The sequence below is a fragment of the Sebastes umbrosus genome, chromosome 15, assembly GCF_015220745.1.
Source record: "Sebastes umbrosus isolate fSebUmb1 chromosome 15, fSebUmb1.pri, whole genome shotgun sequence".
Taxonomy (NCBI): domain Eukaryota; kingdom Metazoa; phylum Chordata; class Actinopteri; order Perciformes; family Sebastidae; genus Sebastes; species Sebastes umbrosus.
Window position 1 is genome coordinate 8,999,844 of NC_051283.1, and position 23,353 is coordinate 9,023,196.

Consider the following 23,353-nt stretch of genomic DNA (forward strand, 5'->3'; position numbering starts at 1 on the left):
ACCTTTTGCAATAGTAATTTGCATATAAGTGCTTCTTCACCAGATGTTGTTGGTGAAGAAAAGAGATGTAACGGCTGGAAGGCTGTGCATTTGATCACAAAGATGTATTAAGATTCAGTGCAGCTTTATCTCACAGCTTGGCTCTACATGTTTGCTGCATGGTGTTTATGTGGTCTTGTTGTTTACAGAGACATCTGCTCTTCCGTCTCACTTGGTTGTTGTTTTTTTTACCATAATTTAAACATGTCTATTTGAATATTTGAATTAACAGGCATTAAAACCTTTCTCATTCTGGTTTATCAGTAGTTGTGCTCCTACGACACATTCCTGGTGTTGGATATCAATGTCTCGTGTCTATATTCCGCTTTTTTTTTTGTTAACACTATTAAATTGAATTTAAAACAGACATCCACATGCATGACCTTGTACTTTCTTATGGCTTTTATGTAGATAATGTGAATTTGCATAAGGCACCCACCTTGCATGTAATCCTACTCAAAAGCGTCAGTTCATTAATTCCTCCAGAGTTTCTGTATTCCCTGAGAGCACTCGCTTTACATGACCTTTGGAAAGATTTTAACACTACTTGCAGGGATGTTTGAGTGAGTGTCATTTTCTTTTTTCTTTAGGTATAAAAGACTGAAAGCGTTGTCCCTGGCCCCACTTAATGACAACACCAGAGGCTTAAAAAGACTGGATATGTGCACAAGGATGGTCTCACAGGGTTTAAAGAGCCAGATGTCCGCTTGTCAATCGGCAGCTATAATGAGGTGAGAGATTCCTCTGTATCACACCTTTCTGCCCAGTGTCATAAGTCCATTTCAAGATTTCAAGTGTTAAAGCTGGCGTGTGGGACTTATACATATACATGAACGTCCATTTCATTCAAGCCAAAACGAGTTCACCCAATGCTGATTAAACCTTTCGCCTCCAGGGAAAACTCTCTGTATTTTGCAGTAGACCTGAGTTATGGTGTCTCTAGCGACTTTCCTGCGCTGGTGCACTTATGCCGGTCTTCCTGGGCAATTTTCTTTTTTACTGAAATCCTCCCTCTGAATGCTGAGTTTTTTTTTTTTTTATTAGGAGCATCCACTCCATAAACCTTTCTTTGACGTTTTTTAGGATTTTTTGCCGTAGCTTCCGGTATAGTAGCTGCTGCTCCATCGCTATGGTCTCTCTCATACCGTAATTACTCTCACTGTCAGAGGGGAGAGATAAAAGTTATGCACTATGATTGATGGTAACAGGCTACATTTATTTCTTGAGTCAGGGGACCACAATATTATTTCCACTCAACTTTTTCTAATCTGTGAAACCAACCTTTGAATTCTGCATCGCCATATTGACGCTCTGTGTCCATAAACTGATTCTCATCAAGTCTAGCTAAATCCTTCTTAATGGATGTCTTCTATCAGTAACATGTTCAAGAATTTCCAGTTTAACATCTGTATTTTTCGTAGCTCAGGTCACATGATAGTATATTGTTTGCTGGTAATCTGGTCATTATTATGGGTGAACGATCCAACGATCCAACGATCCAACGATCCAACGATCCAACGATCTGGATTAGCATATCATCGCTTATAAGTTAAAGCATTGATAGATATCCATCCATCCATCCATCTTCAACCGCTTATCCGGGATCGGGTCGCGGGGGCAACAGCTCCAGCAGGGGACCCCAAACTTCCCTTTCCCGGGCCACATTAACCAGCTCTGACTGGGGGATCCCGAGGCGTTCCCAGGCCAGAGTAGAGATATAATCTCTCCACATAGTCCTGGGTCTTCCCCGTGGTCTCCTCCCAGCTGGTCGTGCCTGGAACACCTCCCAAGGGAGGCGCCCAGGAGGCATCCGTGCTAGATGCCCGAACCACCTCAACTGGCTCCTTTCGACGCAAAGGAGCAAGGACTCTACTCCGAGTCCCTCACGGATGACTGAGCTTCTTACCCTATCTCTAAGGGAGACGCCAGCCACCCTCCTGAGGAAACCCATTTCGGCCGCTTGCACCCGCGATGATATCATCATCTTTAAAATACACCTTTATTTTGAAATTCCCATGGCACGTATGCATCACCATTTTCATCCATGCTCACCTCCTCCCTAGCGCCCACTAATAGAAATGTCAAATCATATTTTCGTAGCTTTTTGTGAGCTGATTGTGTTAAAGGAGCACATGATATCGTCTCATATCGATCGCAGGCCCCTGAATTGAATCAAATCAAAATTGTATCGTGGACTTTGTGATATCAGCAAATATCATATTTTTGTCCAAAGAATCAATATAATATTGCTTGAATTGTGATGAAACGTGATTTACACCTCTAGTCATTATTCCATTTTCCTCTCCTTGATCTGAGCTCAGCTTTTGACAATGTGGATCACAATATCTTAAATCATGTGTCTGACTGGTTAGTATCAGTGAATCAGCTCTGGAATTATTGAGCTTTGTCCCTGTTTCTGGTGAAATCCACCTTCTTGTGGGGTTCACCAGGGTTCTTTATACTATGTGCTGTCTTTGAGGTGCATTGTTATTAGATACACTTATAATACTTTGTTATTCTACACTAGCTCAGGTTCAGCCAATATGTCCTGTTTAGTCTATGAACATTGGTGGAGGAAATATTCACATTCTATATGAAAAGGAAATACTATGACGTACCTCAAAGTTGTACTTATTATAAAAATACACTACTTGAGTAAATGTACTTATATTAGATGTTGGTTGTCAAAGAATGTCCTCAATTAATGAAACTAACTTTGAGATTGAAACAAATTTGAGCGGTTAAGATCTAGTGTTTCAGATGTTATGTCACATGTACACTGTCTTCCTCTCATGTGGGTCTGACCTGCAATATCTAATATTTTTGGCCACTTGGGGGCAGTGGAAACAACAACACATTAACATATCACTTTTTAAGTTGATATGGCTCTCTTTTAGCTCTGTCTTTGGTCTCTACCAACTCCTGAAAGAAATATCCAACTCTATAGCTTCCGAATGCTCCACTATATTCACCAAGTAGTGAGTTTTTAGAGCCTTTTCATTAAAAACAGCTGCCTGCTGCGGTCCAAAATGGCACTATGAGAGTGAACCAAAACAGTAAAATTGTTGGCTGGACAGCAATGAACTGAAACTATAAGGGGAGCTGCAGATTCAGGTGACTTCTATTTAGGTTTGTCACTACGAGTGACGCCTATCACATTGTTTTCATACTTTGCTATAGCAGAAATATTGATAATTGCCGCTACTGAGCCAACACCATGACATCTGCTGATGAAAACTGAGATGCTGTTGAAAGAAAGTATTTCTGACATTGTTATGCTCTCATATTCACTATCATCTTCCACAGAGCAGCCCCGATTGTCACATTGTTATTTACCTTTCACAGTTCTCTACTTTGACCTCTCCACTTGCTGACTGTGCACCATGTAGCTAACTGCTGCTGCTGTTTCCCCCTCATCAGCATCCCTACGATACGCTTTAGTGTATCCTGCGGGCTGCATCTATAATTTAATTATGGATTCAAATTCGTACATTTGCATTTGGAAATTCGTCATGAATTTACATCACTTCACCGCTCATTGTAGAGGCTGGCAACACGCTGTGCGATACACAGTGAATAGCTAATGAAAAGGAATAACTAATATAAAGACAGTCAAACAAATGCTAAAGATTTTCTCTCAAATTCTCTCCTCTTGCCATGAAGTGGTAAAGAGACACTGGCCCATCGCTCTGGGGTGCTTCTATAGTGATATACTTCAATACCGAGGTCACAAGGTGATTGTTTCCTGGTTTGGTTTAAAAAAGAAATTACTAACTGGTAGACTTATATTGTAGATATTAAGGATGTAACGCAAAGCTACGGTATCTGTTTATATCACAAAAATATCTACAGTATATGTTCTGCGTTAAATTCTCTCCTCATTTATATTATTATATTTATACAGCTTTAGCTGGCAACAAAACAGTATTTATTTAACCATGCACCTGCATTTATCAGACGATAAAACATGATTAGTATTTGAACCTCACCTTCAAAAAAAGGAAAAAACTAAAGTCTAATAAAAGCTGTGGTAAGGCAGGAAATATTTCAGAATTTTTTATGTTTTTGTATCTGTTGAGAGCACATTATCGGTGTATATCCAAATAATAAATGTATGCATGGAGGGACAATGTGATTCCCTTTCAACAAGGTTGATGGAGAAGAATATTATAATTATTAATATTATTAATTTAATTTGACTAATCAACTATGGCATGTCTGATCATTTTCTTTCAATCCCCAATAACAACAACAACAACAAAAGGTTATACTACAGGATATGCAGGCTGGTCTCACACACTGCCTGTAGCTATACCTACGAAAAGTAATGCACTGTAATTCGTGTATATCCCACGAAATGAATATGTATAATTTACGTAATGGTGAACGGAATTATAAGCAAAAGTCGCATAGGGGGAGGTCTGGGTGGATGGGTGGGTCAAAAATTAACAGACTTCTAATTTACTTTGTGATTTAGTGGTTTCGTTCCAATACATGATACAGTTTCGCTTCGGGACTAGCTGGCAGAGAGGACTCCTATCTTTGTTCAACTCTTGGCACTGCAGGGCCCTGTACTGGTAGGAGTGGGGGTCGCTAGATAGGAGGTGTTTATAAAATTCGATGGCTTGTTTTTGAATTTTAATTATTAGAGGGTATTGGCCAAGTTCCGGCCTGGCTGTGTGTCTATAATAGTTTCAACAGTGCTTGATGAAGCCAAAATCAGTTTTTGAACTTGAATTAAGATTATTATAGAGTGAAAAATGAATCTAGCCTCAGTCATGAATTCCTACATTCTGAATGATCTTTCAAATTAAAGTGGTAATTAAGCTACATTTAAAATGTATTATTAAATGTGTTTCAGCACAAGCAGCTTCATTTCTAAGAGGCTTAAAGAAGAAATTGCTCTAAAGGATCAGTGTGTAACAATTAGAGGGATATATTGGCAGAAATGGAATATAATATTAATCAGTATGTTTTCTTCAGTGTGAAATCACCTGAAAGTAAGAATCGTTGTGTTTTCGTTACTTTAGAATGAGCTGTTCATATCTACATAGGGAGTGGGTCTTCATCACAGAGTCCGCCATGTTGCACCACCATGTTTCTACAGTAGCTCAGAACGACTTGGGCCGGAGTCGATAACGTTACTCGCTCCTGTTGTCGCCTCTCTCTCTTGCTTCACCACTCACCACCCACATATACACACACCGTAAGCACCCTACTCACAACAACTGGCTCTAGATAGGGCCATTCGCGTTGTCATGTCGGCCACCGTAGCTCTCCATCACGTTTGGCACAAGGCAGAGGCTTCAGTTGTTTGCAATGTCAACCTCACCGCTAGATACTGCCTGATTCTACACACTGTTCCTTTAACCCTCCTGTTACCCTCAAATTTACTCACATTTTTTATTCTTGACCCCAGCAATTTAAACCTCCAGATAACCTAAGGAAAAGATGGTTCCTGCGAGGACATTGATAGTTTGCACAACATTAGGGAGGACCAGACATATAAAAGTTTGTACTGCAGCCTTTTAAACTCTTTCTCTTGGTGATCTGTGTGCTCTCTCTCTCTCTCTCTCTCTCTCTCTCTCAGTTGAAAATTACCTCTAAACAAATTTTCTGATGTGTATTCACAGTTCTTTGACAGTGAAAGTGAACTAGAGGAGAATGTGTTTGAGACTGAGGATAATGTTGAGGAGGACCCTGATTGTGAGGCATCCTCCTCTGATGAGATGTGTTTTTAATGGCATTGTTGATGTCCTCATTTACTCCTACAATTTCAGAAAATTTAGAAATATTGGGTACACTGGGTGAAGAAAACAAGAAAAAGAGGTTACATCAGGATCCAGTGAGAGCTGTGAATAAGCTGTACAAAAATCTAGCCACTGTTTATTTTTCGTGACCCATTTTTGTGTTGTGACATATTAAATTTTGATTAGATTTCCCTATTCCAAGTGCAGCTATAACTTCACATATCACTTTAGTGTTGAGCAGTTTACCACTGAGCTGCATGTTGTTGTCAATACACTACTGGAAAGTGCGCTGGCTATAAGTAACAGTTTATTTAATGAATAGACAATCAAGTTAGAACATTACAGATGTGCTGTTTGACTGTAACATAGAAAATGCATTGCAAATTTGCTATTCTGTATGAGATTACACGTAGACACTATAATATACATATATACATAAGATACATAATTGAGGATGAGGCAGTGTTTGGGTTCATATTTTAGTTTTGCATCTAAAAGGTTTTTGCTCTGACATGTAGAGGCTGACATCAATTTCCCCACTTACATTTAATGGCTCTCATTGTAAAACATTGAAAGCCTACTATCCTACTAAAAGCCTTTTCCATTAACAAAAACTAGACATACCCAGGAATCTGTTGATAGCCTTGGATCAGGCAGCATATTGATATTTCAGACTTCTATTTTTAGGTTTTCCCTTTTTTAAAATAGCAATACACAAACACAGACATCAAAGTGTTGAAGCATTACCTGTGAGAATGTTGACATTTTATCCCATTTTATTTAAAAAAACAAATTTTATGTTTTTTTTATTACTCTAACATTTAATAATATAATAATAATAATAATATATTTGTATTGGGAATTGCAGTGCTCAATCTTAATGATGGGACACCGGCCTGTACTTAAGCAATAACTCACGACAGGCTGTGGTATATTGTGATTATATCACAGTTAAGGGGCATTGTTCGGCCCAATGTAGAGCATCAATTTACATTTTTTTTTTATTATTAATACATAATAATGTTCACAATAAAATAGGCCCTCCTCCCTGCACATATTGAGATGGTTGCTAGAACGGTGGCTACTATGGAACGTACAACAATACAGACTAGCGTTAGATTGATTTCATTATTTGGCTCCTTATTTTATTGTATGTTGCCATTTATTGTGCAACCACTGAAAACTGTCCAGTGTCAGTAGGATGACCTTGATAACTGCCTGTAGTAGGCTTGCCTTTTTTTAAGTGGTATGTTGCTTGGCGTGGTGAGGATGTTGCTCCACTTTCTCCGGTCCCCGAGTTTCAGTTGCCAATCCACTTACGGCCAGAATCTCTCTTGCGTCAAGACCCGCATTGGAGAGTGTCTGAATCGTGGTGCTGTGGAGCCGGTGGTTGGTGTATTTCTGCTGCGTTCCTGCTTGCTTGTATATGGGCAACATTGTGGAACCTCGTCAGTCCACACCTCCGTAGAAGTTAACCTTAAATGTTTCCATGTTGTAGCAGGTTTTGGCTGCTAACTTTTGTTATCTGTAACCTATTCCGTGTTAGCAGAAGTGATCCCCCATGACCCTGTCGCTAAGCAACCATGAGTCTAACGTTTTTTTCTCAGACACAGAGTGAACCAATCAGATTGCTTGATTTGAGCTACCTGTTTTATGATGACAAATGGTCCCCTTAGCCTCCTCTGAGAATACATTTTTTTGTTGATAATAATGTGGATATAATCATTTATTTTTCAGGAACATATTGAATAGGTCACTTTACATCACAAGGATCAGACTCGAAGACTCGGCCTTGTCACTGAGGGCTGTATATAAATAATCACTTTCTCTCAAATATTTTTGGTTCATTATGAAACTGTGGCAGGCTGAATGTCAGATCACTTTGATTTCATTTGAATTAGGCTACACAATGGTTGATTATGATTAGATAAAGGTCCAACATGTCAGACGCCATAGGCTTAGACATTATCGTCAACTTTCTATGACTGTAATACCTGGCATTGACCATTATCACTCTATTACCATAACACCTGAAACCAGAATCTCATCAGTTGACGACCAACAGGCAAATCTCCCCAAACTTTCATTAATTTACATTCCTTTAAGAACTGAATGAATTCCTGTGAGAGTATATACATTGAGTTAGGACCTATTTGTAATGCTGAACCTCAGCAGTAGGTTTGTGTTTGCATAAAAGCGAACAACAACTCAGTTAGCTGAAGTATTGAGTTGTGGCGCTTGTGGTTTTGGAGAAGTCAATAAATCAGGATTTGTGTTTTACTGCTCCAAACAGGAGGCTCAGTGGAGTTAAAAGAGTCAGAGTCAGGTGCTGAGAGAGCATCTTCACTGTCATAGTGATGATTTGGGTGAAATGTAGTGTGGAGAGGTCTGAAAGGATCGATTTAACACCCTCCAGCAGACGCTGCAGGCCTGACCACACGCAAGCAAACAATGTCTGGTGAAGCTGAGCAGAAATATAAATGGATCGATAGAAGCAGGGCGATGATTTGATTGCGGCGACAGCCTGGACACGGAGCGTGGAGCTGGAACGGTAAAATACTTACAAGCTCTGTGTTCTGTTCTCTTTAAGGGAAATTGTGTTGTTATTGAGTTTTCACTAATAATATTTTTCACTGGCTCAGGTAGACTGTTCCATAAGGTTTAAACTGCTGCCGATCACTCAGATATGAAGAATCTCAATGTCTGAATCTCATGTCTAGGGCTGGGTATCGGTACTCAATGCCTTTTAATGGCCGAAATAACCTGGTACCACGTAGTATTGAAACTTCTCAGGTCAAATGATACCTGCAATCGCTCCTTTTTGTGCCCAGATAGAAAAACATTGTATGGTTTTGCTCGCAGCCAATCACAGCAAGCATTCTTTGATTTAATGCGACCTGTGATTGGCCCATTACCGTAGCAGCTACAACCCATACAGCCGGGATTGTCTACCAATGCTTACAGAGTTAACAGTTTTAACCTGGGGGGGGAGTGAGCGAATGATGGTTAGGCTTCCACAGCAACGTGGTCCTGCCACCGTGGGTCAGCATTATCAGTGGTAACCACTGTATTAGCTAGCCAGTGGGACACACACACAGCTTCCATTCACATGATGTGTATTGAATGAAGTACTGAATGAAGTTTTTTTTATGACTTTGGCACACCTTCACTTAGGTTGCCTGTCCTCTCTCTACTCTGCAGTCTTTACATTTTACTTGAAACACCAAGAACCATAACCACCTAAAAATCTAAATCTCTCTGAGTAATGAATGGCCCAAGTTTTTATTATAACTTCCTAGCCACACAGCTCGAGTATATCAGACAATGGTTAAACAACTCTAATCAGTCACACCCTTTATTATCGAACTGTCAAAAAACAACCGTTTCATTTTTCCAACTATCAACACAACCCTGTTAACCTCATGGAAAGCTATCAACATCTTCCATCATGATCCCTCCACATCACCACTAACTCGACCTTGGAACAATTCCTTGTTTTATACCAGCAACACATTCTCACTCCCGACTCGTCAAATACCGCCGCTTGGTCAGTGCCCACTCGGCATCAGAGACCGACGCACGGGATACCCCTTTTGCGTTACTTTTGGACGGACCGGGGACGGCTTGTCGATATATGCTTGTTACATGCATAGTGTCCTTTCAAAATCAACATCCGTTTTCACAGGAAGTTAGGTTTAGGCAACACAACCACTTAGGTAGGGTTAGGAAACTGTCAGGCTTGACTTCACTGACTAATGACTCACGGAACTGACGATACCAACGACTCTTGTGACTATACCGACTCATGTGAGTAACGATACCGACGAGTCATGTGACTAACGATGATAAAGTAGTCAACATTACTTTTAGTTTCATATGGGACACGAACAGGTCTCCTGGTTGAAAGTCCTGTTTGTTTGTTTGACCCATATACCAATCCTCCTGCCCGCCCTGAGTCTCGTGCTATAAATACTACGTCACTTGCTCTGACCGTCGAATAACGCCGCGGATAGGTTTATATTGGAGTTAGTTGACAGCCCGGTTCGTCACATACTGTCCATAAACGGTGCTTCCGTGCGTCGCTTTCCGATACCGAGGAGCGTCGCCAAATCGGCAGTATTTGATGACTTGGGAGTGAAACCGGGTTGTGGAGAGAGAGGAATAAACTCATAACCTTTTTCAGGACAGATATAACACACCCACCAAAACCTATTTACAGTGTAGTTGAACAGGCCGTAAGCACATTTACCAGGTTCGTCTTAGTTTAGCCTGTTAGCATGCTAACTGGTCATAAACCAAAGTACTGGACACATTTAAATTTTGACTTGATGATGACGTTATATGAAAAGCCAGAGGATCACCATAGTCTGTAGGATTCATCCTCTGGAGACCATGAATGTTTGAACAAAATTCCAATGCAATCTTTCAATAATTGTTGCAATATTTCAGTGTGGACCAAAGACAAAACAGCTAAGATTGACGTTTATGTCACAGCTAATGATGACTACACATTCTTTAACTATACTGTCCACTACTTGTGAAATGGCCTTGTCTCTAACTCCTATTTCATCATGCTCTATTAAGGGATGAGAAGAACTCAGCACAATAAGATGATGGGCAGAGAAGACATTGTTGTGAATGAGCTGTCACACTGTCTCCCTCCAGAATGTCCACAGGACTGAGTTATTGAACTGAGAACAAGCAGGCCGCTGCCTTACGGTGCTTACCTGCCACCATAACTCTCAGTATTATATTTTTCTCTCTTTAAATCACTTGTCTTCGCTCAGCACTTTTGTAAAGAGCGCTCACCCTATCTCCCATATATATTCGCTTTAATTCATCCTTGTTCCAGGCTTTTTACCCATCTCCTCTTCTTTGTCTTTTGTTTTTCTTTGTTTTAGCCATTCCACCTTTGTTCTCCTCAGCCTTTGTCCTCCATATAATTTTCCCCAACTACCATTTTTATCCTCCAATCTCCAACCATTCTATTCATTTCAGAATGATGAGTGGTTACTTTACTCTACAGGCAAAGACCCTCACATTCAAGTGTTGTTCCTTTTGGTCACTATAATGGTCACTTTATCTCAGACAGAAACACGCTTTCCAGGCAGACAGAAATGTGATCTCCGAGGGCCTGCGGTGAATGAGTGGGAAGAATGCAGCCCCATTATCAAGCAGCCTGCTGCCTGTAACCTTGCAGGAGCATTACAGAGCGCAAAATACAGCCTTGTGCCATCGGTGTGTGAATGAGTATTTAGATTAGATCCTAATGGGCAGGTTGGCACCTTACATGTGTATTCATGTGTGTGTGTGATTGCTGACATGTAGTGTAAAGCACTTTGAGTGGTCTGAAGTATAGAAAAGCGCTATATAAATGCAAGTCCATTTACCATTTACCATGATTTATACGAGACGTACCAGGCTTTCAAGTAACAGCAATGTAAACCCATCCGCAACAACATTAGACGCTCAGTGAAAGTGGTCGGGGAGTGTGTTGACGTAGTTTAAAGAGGGTGGTGTAATGAGTCAAGCAAACACAGGACTTTCATCCAGGAGACCACTGTTTTTGTCCCGTGTGAAACCAACAACGTGTTTGTCTTTACAAACGTGGTATTTTTAAGTCAAATGATGATGTTTTTCCTAAACCTAAAACTGAGTTGTTTTGTTGCCTATACCTAAGCAAGTGTTTTTGTTTGAAATCACAACGTTAACCACGTGATTACTGCGACTGTAGTGGAGCATCATAGTTTGACGCGCTGGCCTACCAAGAGCAATAGAAAGTGACGCCAAGGGGTCCTGACTAAGCATCACTATGTGACGAGTTGGGATGAGAACTGGTTCGCCAGTGAAGGTGGAGACAGGTGGAGGCAATGACAAACAACCATTTGTCATTTAGTTTGGAGGATTTGTCGGGCTTGAGGGAGATTGTAAGAGCCTTATGTGTCAAGTAATATCTCAGGCAAGCGACAGCCAATAACCAAGCTTTTGACCTCAGTATATACTCTAGATCAGGCACTTTAAAGTCAGAGGAACGACTGACTATAAAACGGAAAGGGGGGAAATGCTTTTGCAGTAAGGATGATTATTTTGAAAGCCTGCAATTTTCCACTCGCTGATATATTTTCTTTGCTTTAGCCACAATCAACATTAGCATCGGTGGTGTAATTTCCAGGATTACAATTTGTGCGAATGTGGAGCCCTTGTTGACATAACTCTGAGGAAGTCTATTAGAAATACCTGTGCACTGCAAATGAGTGGTGCACTGAGCTTTAAATAATGCAGTCTCAGTCATATTTGCTCTCTTCAACTCTCTTCTGCAAAGTGTTCTGTGAACTATAACCCGCACCAGCAGCGAAAACTGAAGTTGAGAACTTTTTTACGATATGCCCCAAAAATTTGAAGGCAGCTACAGTATATCAGCTCTCAACAGAGAGAACTCATACTCGTCCTTGGATGTGGAAGTTGTCTTTTGTGGAGTCTGGACTGCCCTCTGGCCAACACAGCTGACCATGTTCTACTTTCCTGCTTCGTGATGATTGAGGTCTGTTGCTGAGGGCTGGTGTTTGGCAACAAATGAGAGAAAAACATGACCCATTTGAACCTAGAGAGAAACCATATGTGTATCTTGAAGGGCCAGGGCCCTTGACCATGGGTACCAGAGCTCAATATAAAGCTCGTCTTAAGTTTGTCACTCTAGTGTTTGATTAGAAGTAACCTTCTAGGGACTGGTTTATGAGCTTTGTTGTCTCTATATACACTTTTGTATGAAGGGTAAATTACGTGACTTGGATCCCAACAGTGTCACGACCTATAAAGAGGGTAACATGTCTCTGACAATCAGCATGTCTCTGTCAGTTTCGGCCGATGAAGCTGTTTTGTCTCGTGGTCTGGAAATTGGTTCACTGTCAGAATATGAAGGATAGGTAGCATTACAGCTCAGTAATTATAATCAGTCAAAGCAGAAATGAAACACGTGGAGAGTACAAGCCTAATGAAGCAGCAAGAGAGGTGGTCAAATGAAACAGTTTTCTCGTGAGTGGAAAGAAGTTTCAGAAGAAATTCACCTATATGTTCACCACTGCATTGTATATTTTGACTTGGTCATTAATAGGAAAAATGTGTAGCATCAATGGGTAGCACTTCACCAGTGGACATTATACAATAACCAATACTTTGACATACTATTTTATGTACTATACTTTTTATTAACTTTTTTATGATAGATCAGACTATGACTTTTTATGCCATACTATACTATACTTTTTTTTAAAACTTTTTTATACTATGACTTTTCATGACAATTTTTATGCCTTACTATTCTATGACTTTTTTTTTTTTTTTACATATTATACTATGACCTTTTTATGCCATACCGTACAATGACTTTCTCTGACATTTTTCGACATACTGTACCATGACTTTTTTATTATTTTTTTTCAACATATACTACAACTATACTTTTTTATGACTTTTTTCGACATATTATACTTTGACTTTTTTTTTTTTACATACTATTGTAGGCTTCTGGGCTACACCCCGTGGGTTCACTCGACACACAACACACACAGGACAACTTGAACAGTTTAACAGGTTTTATTTTTACAGCTCACACAATTTACCACGGTCACTTTGACACATTTTCAAGATGCAGCTCCGATCCTCTTTCTTTCTGTGTCTTCCAGTCTTTCCGCTGCCAGTTTGTTTCCTCCATCCCAGGACCAGAAGAATACTAAAAGGGAGAGTTGATTAGTGAAATGATCAGCAGCTGTGCCAATCAACTGACAGAAAGTCATAGTATGGTATGTTGAAAAAAAATCATAGTATAGTATGTCGAAAAAAGTCACAATATGGTATATCGAAAAAAAAGTCATAGTATAGTATGTCGAAAAAATTAAAATATTACATAGTATGTCCCAAAAAATAAAGGTATAGTATAGTATGCTGAAAAATAATCATAGTATAGTATGTTGAAAAAATAAGAAAAGTCAAAGCATAGTATGTCGAAAAAAAAAAAAAAAAGCCATAGTATGGTATGTCAAAAAAATAAAATAGTCATAGTATAGTATGTCGAAAAAAAATCATAGCATAGTATGTCGGAAAAAGTCATAATATAGTATATCGAAAAAAAATCATAGTATAGTAGGTTGAAAAAATAAAAAGTCATAGTTTAGTATGTCTAAAAAATAAAAGTCATAGTATAGCATGTTGGAAAAAAAAAAATTATGGTATATTATGTCAAAAAAATAAAAAAAATGACAGTATAATATATCGAAAAAAAGAATGTAATATGTTGAAAGAATAAAAAAAAGTCATAGCATGTCGAAAAAATAAAGGCATAGTATATTATGTCAAAAACATAAGACAAAAGTCAAAGTATATAATGTCGGAAAAAAAGTCATACAGTAGTATAGTATGTCGAAAAAAAGTCATAGAATAGTAGTGTCAAAAAATAAAAAAGTCATAGTAAAGTATGTCGAAAAAATAAAAAAAGTCTTAGTATAGTATGTCAAAAACATAAAAAAATCATAGTATAGTATGTCGGAATAAAAATAAAAAGAAGTCATAGTATAGTATGTCGAAAACAAGTCGTAGTATAGTATGTCTAAAAAAATTAAAAAGTCATAGTATAGTATGTCGGAAAAAAAAATACACTGTATAGTATGTCAAAATCTTTTTAAAAAATCATAGTAAGTATGTCGAAAAATAAAAAAATGCATAGTATAGTATATCGAAAAAAAGTCATATTATGTCTAAAAAAATTAAAAAGTCATGGTATAGTATGTCGAAAAAAATTTAAAAGTCATAGTATAGTATGTCGAAAAAAAAATACACTGTATAGTATGTCAAAATCTTTTTAAAAAGTCATAGTATAGTATGTTGAAAAAATAAAAGTCATAGTATAGTTTGTCGAAAAATAAAGAAGTAATAGTATATAATGTGGGAACATTTTTAAAAAGTCATAGTATAGTTTGTCGGAAAAATAAAAGAAGTCAAAGTATAGTATGTCGAAAAAGAGTCATAGTATAGTATGTTGAAAAAAAGGCTGTATATACTGAATAAATATATAAATATTTATACATATATTTATATATAAAAAATAGTTTATAGATTACGTTCTAATCTAACAAATTTACTTTTTGATGCTGAAAATGTGTTTAATTCATGTCTAATATCATTCTCATACATTTCTCACATAACTAGGACTATGGATGTGTAAAAAAAAACCATCAAACAACAACAACATCAAATTATTCCAAGGGATATACATGAGGGCTCCTCAGTATATTCTCTAACTTGTAAGGGGTCCTTGGCTAAAAAAAAAAAATTGAGAACCTCTGGTTTGGAGGAAGGCTGTTATCTGAGACAGCACTAAGAATTAAGGGCGTACGGTTAGGCCCAGGGCTTTGCTTTTTGCATCCCAGAGTCTGATATTGTATGGAAATTGGGTCCGATGCTTCCTGGCAGATAAAAAGCTGACCTCACAGCATGAATAGGAAATGAGCAAAAGTAAAGGCTTTTCATTCATTAAAGATGGAAAACTGATTGAAATGGTAAACAGAATGGAGAAAGTTTTCACATATATTATAAATCTGCATTTCAATGTAAATGGTGAGCAGAGTAACTCTCAGCCGAATAGGTGTTGAAATATCCGAGCTTTCTGAAAAGGAAAAAGTTTATATACGGTCATGTACATACTGCAGGATGGAGGATGCAGCCGCCATTTATGAAAAAAAATCAAGTTTAAAAGGGAAAACTTACATTAGTTGGAGATAACAGAGAGATTTGTTTTGTGGTCTTACAATTAAACACTGTTTCTCCACAGTATTAGGACTGCAGAGTTCAAATCTACCACAATGTAGTGTGCAGAATCTACATAAGAAGCACCATGCAGTCTTTGGAAATCAAAGGGACTGTCTGATTACTTAGATAGGAAACCATGTCATGTCCTACATTATGTTATCTCCAATGCAGTGTTAGCCCCGAGCTGAACAAAGTGCCAGACAGATTACACATGCATTGTGACAGACCAGAGCACGGAGAAAAGTGACAGCTCTCGCCCACTTTGAAGATCCAGACAAAATCTGGTTATGTCATTGTTTTTTGCAGAGAGAAGGCACAGTTATTGTAAACAGCCAATGGGGAATAGTGCTGACATTAAAGCAGCCTCTCATGTAGTGTTTCCTCATATGCACTAAAAGTCGCTGGGTATAAAAGTGTTAGTCTTAATGTTATTTTTTTATGTTCCTGTACTAAAATATGATATGTGAACTATTATAATCTACTTTAGCTCTTTTGAATGTATCATTATGAACACTCTGTTACTGACTATTTTTATACTTCCTTCTATTTAAATGGTTCATATTTTGTTACACTTTGTTTAGCTCTTTTTTTTAATGTGTTAGCTAATACATCTTGTTTTTTGCACTATCCCCTTTGCTGCTGTACACTGCAAATTTCCCCACTGCGGGACTAATAAAGGAATATCTTATCTTATCTTAATAACTTGCAACATTATTTTGTACAAATAACAATAAGTGTGTTTCTATCCTATTTTTATGTGGATTTTAAATTTGTACATGAAGGGCTCATTCTAAGCTAATGAAAACAATCTCTTTTCTCAGTTCATTTTACACTAATGAAATCCTAGTTATTGATATTATATTCCATTTCTACTAATAAATCCCACAAAATGATACATACTGGCCCTTTGTGGTGCTCTGAGGTACATCTCAGACACTGCGTCTCAGTGACTCCAGGGAGTGAAAATGATAACAGAATGGCAATATACAGTAATAGCACATATTTGTTGTTGCATGAAGTTAATTCCAAGAAAGACGACTGCACTCTCAACACAGCATTGCAAATGTGCGAACTCACAGCAGTCAGAATACAAAAGCTTAGGTCAACTGATTATTACATTAGGCATTTTCACTGAAGGTTTTTTGCACTGACATTTCATTTCTGTGATACATGTCTAAATGAAAGCAGTAATGTTTTATGGCACAGAAACTCAAAGCTGTTTTCTTAATGCACCACACAGTCCCATAATTGACTTAAATAGGACCTCCAGCTCCTACAACACGTTGCAGTATCAGCTGCTGCAGCCCCAGAGTGTCTCAAAGCTTTAGAGAGGTAATAAACATCTGCTGAACCTGTGGCACCATGGCGGCACCGCCAGCCTCAGCCCACCTGTATAAATCAAGAGAACATGGTCAAAGACATGACTCTCACCTTTGTCTGCTTCCAGGCTACACAAGGTGCAATTATCTGGAGAATCGCTCATTGCCATCGTTTCCAATTTATACTTTAAGCTTTGCTTTCAAAACTGCACTAATTCAAGTTTTATATTAACAATGGGTCAAATATGTGTATAATGAATGGAGTTGTTCATAGTGACCATCCCACAGAGAATGAACTATGCTGTTCTCATCAACTCTGCAGATGTTTTAGCATCTTTCAGCTTATTGTTTTGGTTTTACGGACCAACCCATTCTCACTCCCAACTCGTCAAATACCACCATTTGGTCAGTGTCCCTCGGCATCTGACACCAACGCACCCTTTAGCAACAGTATGTGATGAACCAGGATTTCAACTAATTCCAATGTAAACCCACCTGCGGCGTTATTCGACGGTCGGAGCAAGTGACGTAGTATTAATAGCGTGGGAGTCTACTAAGGGCGGGTCGGAAGGGTGGTGGATGGGTTAAACAAACACAAGACTTTCAACCAGCAGACTGGTGTTTGTGTCCCGTGTGAAACTAAAAGTAACTTTGACTTATTTTGTCACGTCAGTCGTTAGTCACGTGACTCGTCGGTATCGTCAGTCCTGTGAGTCACGTGAGTCATTATTCACGTGAGTTGTTTAGTATCGTCAGCCCCGTGAGTCGCTAGTCATTAAAGTTAACATCAACCACAACCGCGTCCTAACCCTACCTACTGTAAGTGGTTATGTTGCCTAAACCAAACTTCGACAGACAGACTATGTATGTAACAAGTGTTTTTATTGAATTTACTGAATTAGGACATTGCACAAAATAATCAACATATCAATACGCATCAATGTAAATATGCCGGTTAACCATTTGGTTAAGCCTTATAGCCTGAAAAATATTTGGAGTTAAACATCCGTACTTTATTAAAGGACGTTGCCAATAAAACCCAGATTTTTGCAAAGAATAGTGTTACTAATCAAAGTTTGTGCTGTTCCTGTTAGCTCAGAAAGCAGTAGCAGGATCAGAAGTTACATAAGCACCTTTTGCAGAAGTGTTATTCTCATACTCTCCAATTAGGACCTGTCTGTCACTGAGATCATTCAGCAACTACCCAGACTCATTTGTTATAGCCTGGAGGTGAGGTGAGGTGAGGTGAGGTGAGGTGACGTGAGGTGTTTAATTAAAGAATTGTAGAAAAGTTCACATATCTTCCTCACCTAGTATGTTTTCCAACTTAGGAGGTAGGTTTGGTATGCCTAACTAATGCTACGTTCACACTACCAGCGACAAATGCAACAAAACGGCTACCGTGGCCAGCTACATTGTCGGTGGGTCACTGTTGAAGAGTTGCTCAAGCGCTTGTTGACGTATTTATGCCATTAAATAGCACTGAGGACTGCTTAACGGCATTCCTTTAGATGGAACAAGGTGAAACAAAAACATATGATTGGTTGACGCTTCAACGCCACATGTGGACAACAAATTAGTTTAAACTCTCACATTACTCACATTAACACAACATAACCCCAAAGTTGAGGAATATCTGTGAAAATGTAGAACGTACTTCATTAAGTGGACTCAACATTTTGATTCCTGCTGTGAGTATGCAGATTGAAAGAGGCAACTTTCTGAATCGCCCCAGGGTTGCCAGGGATTACAGTGTTCTGTGAATTGAAGGAATGGTTGATAACCATCAAAAGTTGAGTTTTGGGTGTGTATGATTTTTTTTCTTCCTTGAATATATATAAAATTCAAGATTGTCAAAACATCCGCAGTAATTAAAGCTGCATTAACTTTTTGTTTTGTTTTTTGGGGGTCACAGTTTCACAATAAGCTACAAATATCACATATTTGACATATTGCAGCCTTGTAGAGTTGATATGGTTCATGTGTTAGCAAAATATTGCCTCTTTACTGTACAGCGGACATGGTGCAATTAGCATTGATTTTGAGTTTCTGAACACCTGATGAATGAAGTCCAATATTCATTCTCCTTTTACCTCCGTTTTTGGTCTCCACCATCTCCTGAGAAAAAGTAGCGTATGATGGGTTTGTAGAACAGCCAATAGGAACGCTCTCTCTCTGAAATGACCTGTGATTGGCCAAAGTCTCCCGTCACCAGCTAGATTTTCTAAAGCCTGAAAACAGACCCATGAGGAGGTGCAGAAGTCTAGTTATTTCTCAGGACACTTGAATTACAATACGCTGAAAGGTTATTATGGAAGTTTGGCTCAATGATGCCAAAAATAATCTGCCTACCCCCGCTTAAAATGTTTAACCTTATCTGCTCTTAAGGAACTTTCTGATACAAACTGATATCACATATTCAAGAAACTCGGAGTCACCATTAAAAATGCTAAAATGTCAAGACCGTTGCCATCCATTTAGATAAAGGGCAAATGTGTCTTAGAAGGTCAAAGTGCCATGACTTAAATAACAGATGACACCAAGCGATGTCAGAAAACCTCGACTAACCTTTGTCTAACTGGTGGTCTCTGTGGATGGGAATATCTACTGATAGTTAGGCTTGGTTGGGTGTCTAATCGTCCACAGTATGACCCTGCTGAGATGAGCTCAAAAAAAAAAAAAAAGAATCTACACAGCTTGCACTTTAACAACAGTACACATGAGCACAGCATGGTGTGTTAGCACTAAAGGAGAACACTCACGCAACTGTTTTTCTCTTGATAAGAGGCTTTCAAGTCAAAACCAAATGTGTTTAAAGGCTGCCATAGTTCCATTTGTGCAACAGGCACAATCAATGGAAAGCATTTTACGTATAAACACAGATGGGAGGACAAAAATATGGAGACAAACAGCTTTAATAGCATGCCCAATAATGACAGTATACTCAAATGGGATGCTGGGACAATACATAAAACAAACCTCTTACCTCCAGGTTTATGCTGTTTTTCGCTCAAGAGACAATTTTCACAGGGCTCCTCAGGTTCCAGCTGCAGTCTGAATACTTGCTGGAGTTTTCATTCAGTAAGCAGCTTGTTTCACTCGACTGCCACTGCGTTGAGAAATTAGTTTTTTTTCTCTTTCCTCTGTCATGCCTGCAAAATAATGTTAAGAAAATTAGTTATGGGGATCATTTTTGAGATGATGTGCGGTTAAGTCTTTGAGTTTGTCAGGCAGGTTCCTAGACATTAAGCTACTGCTTTCTTGGAAACATTAAATTCATTTTAAAGCCTCAGTAGGCAATATTTTTTTGGCATCATTGGGCAGAAATACCATAATAACCTTTCAGCATATTGTAATTCAAGTGTTCCGAGAGTAAACTAGACTTCTGCAGCTCCTCATGGCTGCTTGGGTATTTCCTGAACTGATCTTAACATGGCATGCCGGGTCACAAACTTTCTCATTTTACAGCTAATCAGTACACTACAAGATGTTTCTGAAAAGATTTGAGGCGAGAAATAGGCATTACAGTAACAGAATATTGATTCATATTTGATCAGCGCTGCCTAGTTTGATTGTTTGGTCGGAGTTCGCGAGTGATTGACAATCAGCTGGACTGGTTGTTTGTGAAATCTTGCAGATGCCATTAGGAGTATCGGAGGAAACCAGAGGACACAGGAGCACATGATTTCTTTCAGAATACCTGTCTCACTACTGTCAGAATATAGTGACCGTTTTATAAAAATAACTTTTTTTAAATCATATTTGCTCCAATTCTACCCACTGCTGCTTTAACTGACAACTTTATCCAGAGTAACTTTCAGGTGTCTGAAAACAAGAAGGCTTTCTTTCCCATTGCTGCCTCTACACTGTCTTGGGGTTTGAGATAATAACTGCAAGATGAACTCCGTGAAATAAATTGAAAGAGATATAGCAGAACTTTGCACAGCGTGGCTAAAATAAACAAATGACAAATAGACAACTCTGGAAAGCACAATGATACTGTAGGTGAAATCGTTAAATCTCAACACATACAGTGATAAACAGAAACCGATCTTGAATTATTAATTGGTTCAAAATGCAGCTGTTAAGTTATTAACCGGATTAGTCATCGGTCTCACATTACACCTGTTCTGGCATCCCTCCATTGGATGCCTGTAAAATGTATAATAAGCTATAAGATTTTTTTTATTATATATAAGGCGCTGCATGACCTCGCCCCGAGTTACATTTCTGATCCTCTTGTTCCTTATTCTACCCCTCGATCACATTAATCCTCAAATCCCTTTTATCCATTCCTCGCTCCAAGTGCAAAACAAAAGGTGATCAGGCTTTTTCTGTCTTAGCCCCAACCCTCTGGAATCACCTCCCCTAAACTATCAGAGCGGCTGACTATTTGGACTGCTTTAAGCGGCTTCTGAAAGCCCATCTTTATAGGTAAGCCTTTTTATAGTCCTCATCCACATATGTTTTTGTTTGTTTTAGTTTTGGTCCGTCTCTCATTGTTCTGTGTTTCATATTGTAATTATTCTTTGGTTTCTCTCATTGTTCAATGTTGTATTTGTGTGTGAACGGTGTGTTTTAAAAGCTGCTATATAAATAAGGTTTTACTTACTTACTTATTTACTTACTAACTTACTTACTGGCAAGTGGAGACTGTGCAGACAATCAATCTGATCTGTGTGAATTGGACTGTTTTTGAAATAAGGCTCATTTGCATAGAAAAGGGCCAATTTTACACTAAATATATGCATAGTACCTTATTTACATGCAAATAACACAGGAGCACCAAGACACTATTTGCTTGTCAGCACAGTTAGGGGCACATTTCACCATTTGCGGGTGCTTTGAGAATGACACGGTTTCATTTGTCTTATCTGCACAGGTTCAGTGGGCGTAAAAGCCATGCCAACTGTGTCAAAGGCGTCAGATACATCAATAAATAGGCTGCACTGCTCTGCTTCTGTTCTAAAGCTACAGTAATATCATTCACAACTATTTCAGCTTGCAAGGATTAAGAGCATAAGAATAAAAACACAACTTGAATTGTGGGCTGCCAATCCGACTCACTTACTGTATGTTATTCCTAACCCTGCAGCATACTGTCATAAACACAATTAGCTACATGTACAGTATTGGTAAAGAGGCTGTTCAAGAGCGCAATCTAGTGAAATACACATACATGATGTTGCTTGAAGCAGTCAGCGTACTGTATTGTCCAGTACACCATATGTGAAAACAGGAAATACATCACATGTGGAAACATGAGTGCTGTGACTAATGCATTATGCAGAAATCCCCAATATACAGGCATGAAGGTAATCTAATGAAGGAGGGAAAGTATTCTGCTGCTGAAGCTACATGTGAAGAGGGTTAGCTGATATTCATTTTTAGAAAGCATTAGATATGAATCAAATGTTGCATATTATTATACATTACTGTATGTATAATATAGCACAAGGCTCTCGGGGTATGCTCTGTGCACTAAATCAAAATTGCTGCGAGGGCTAAAGTGTCACACTAGCTCTGTGTCAACGTAATTACATTTAGCTGCATTTTCATAATATATACACAAACATCTGCATTTAAGTGTTCACCAGTCTTACTAAAAGCATAGAGCAGATGCCTGAATGAAAAAGGGGTTGAGGGATAGGTCAAATAACTAAAGTTAATAAAGTTAAATGTTCTTTTAGGTAATTACACCAAATTACACCAGATTATATGCTACTTTCTCAGAACTTTAAATGTATGTATATTCAGTGTGGCATGGCAACACTGCAAGACTGGACTTCCCTCCTGGGATAAATGGTAGAACATGCTACCATCTACACTGTAATAAGACAATCTGAATAGGATGGCTGTAGAGGAAGTGACATCATCCAAATTTGTAAACATTGCTCCCATGTGATAAGCTCCTGGAAGTGTGATATATCGCCAAGCTGCGTAATGTTTTTATTGCCGAACCTAGCAGCACACTGTGCTTATAGGTCATATAACTCTCATATTGGTTTGAACATAAGAATGCATTAAATATGCATTAAATAGGGCCGTGCCCCTGTGGGAAATCGCTCTCATCGAGTGAAAGGCCAGCCAATTCCAGCAGAGTCATCAACTTGCAAGAATCGTCTGGCTTGCACGTAAACGTGGTTGTGGTGTGAATGACTGCTAAACCTACATGGAAGCACCAAGATAAGCCACAACACAAGGAGTAGGGCCAGTTGCCCGAAATGGCTGTGCCTGCTTCCTACATTTGGCAACAGTGATTTTAGGACCAGAGTGCCAAATGTTCTCTGAGCAAGGTTATGTATTTTCATCTGGCATCAACTGCTTATTCAGTCTGGATGGGATTTTTCCTCTTGAAGCAGCAACTTTAACTGAAATGCCTCAGAAACGTATTTCCATGTGTTATTATCATTTCCTCACCATAAGTTATCCTTTATAAAGGGT

At 38.7% G+C, this 23,353-nt stretch overlaps 1 protein-coding gene and 1 long non-coding RNA gene across 2 annotated transcripts in view; one reads left to right on the forward strand and one right to left on the reverse strand.

Annotated features, from left to right (window-relative positions):
* oprd1a (opioid receptor, delta 1a) overlaps window positions 1–23,353 on the forward strand; it is a 95,524-nt gene that overhangs the window by 26,162 nt on the left and 46,009 nt on the right. Inside the window, exon 2 of the mRNA XM_037795569.1 lies at window positions 630–770. Within this exon, the coding sequence (XP_037651497.1) occupies window positions 630–770 (141 nt within the window). The remainder of the gene's footprint in view (window positions 1–629; window positions 771–23,353) is intronic.
* The window catches only part of LOC119503681, a 95,580-nt gene continuing 85,487 nt past the window's right edge, over window positions 13,261–23,353 (reverse strand). Inside the window, exons 2-3 of the long non-coding RNA XR_005210368.1 lie at window positions 19,896–20,061; window positions 13,261–13,518 (exon numbers count right to left, since the gene is read on the reverse strand). This is a non-coding gene — a long non-coding RNA (uncharacterized LOC119503681). The remainder of the gene's footprint in view (window positions 13,519–19,895; window positions 20,062–23,353) is intronic.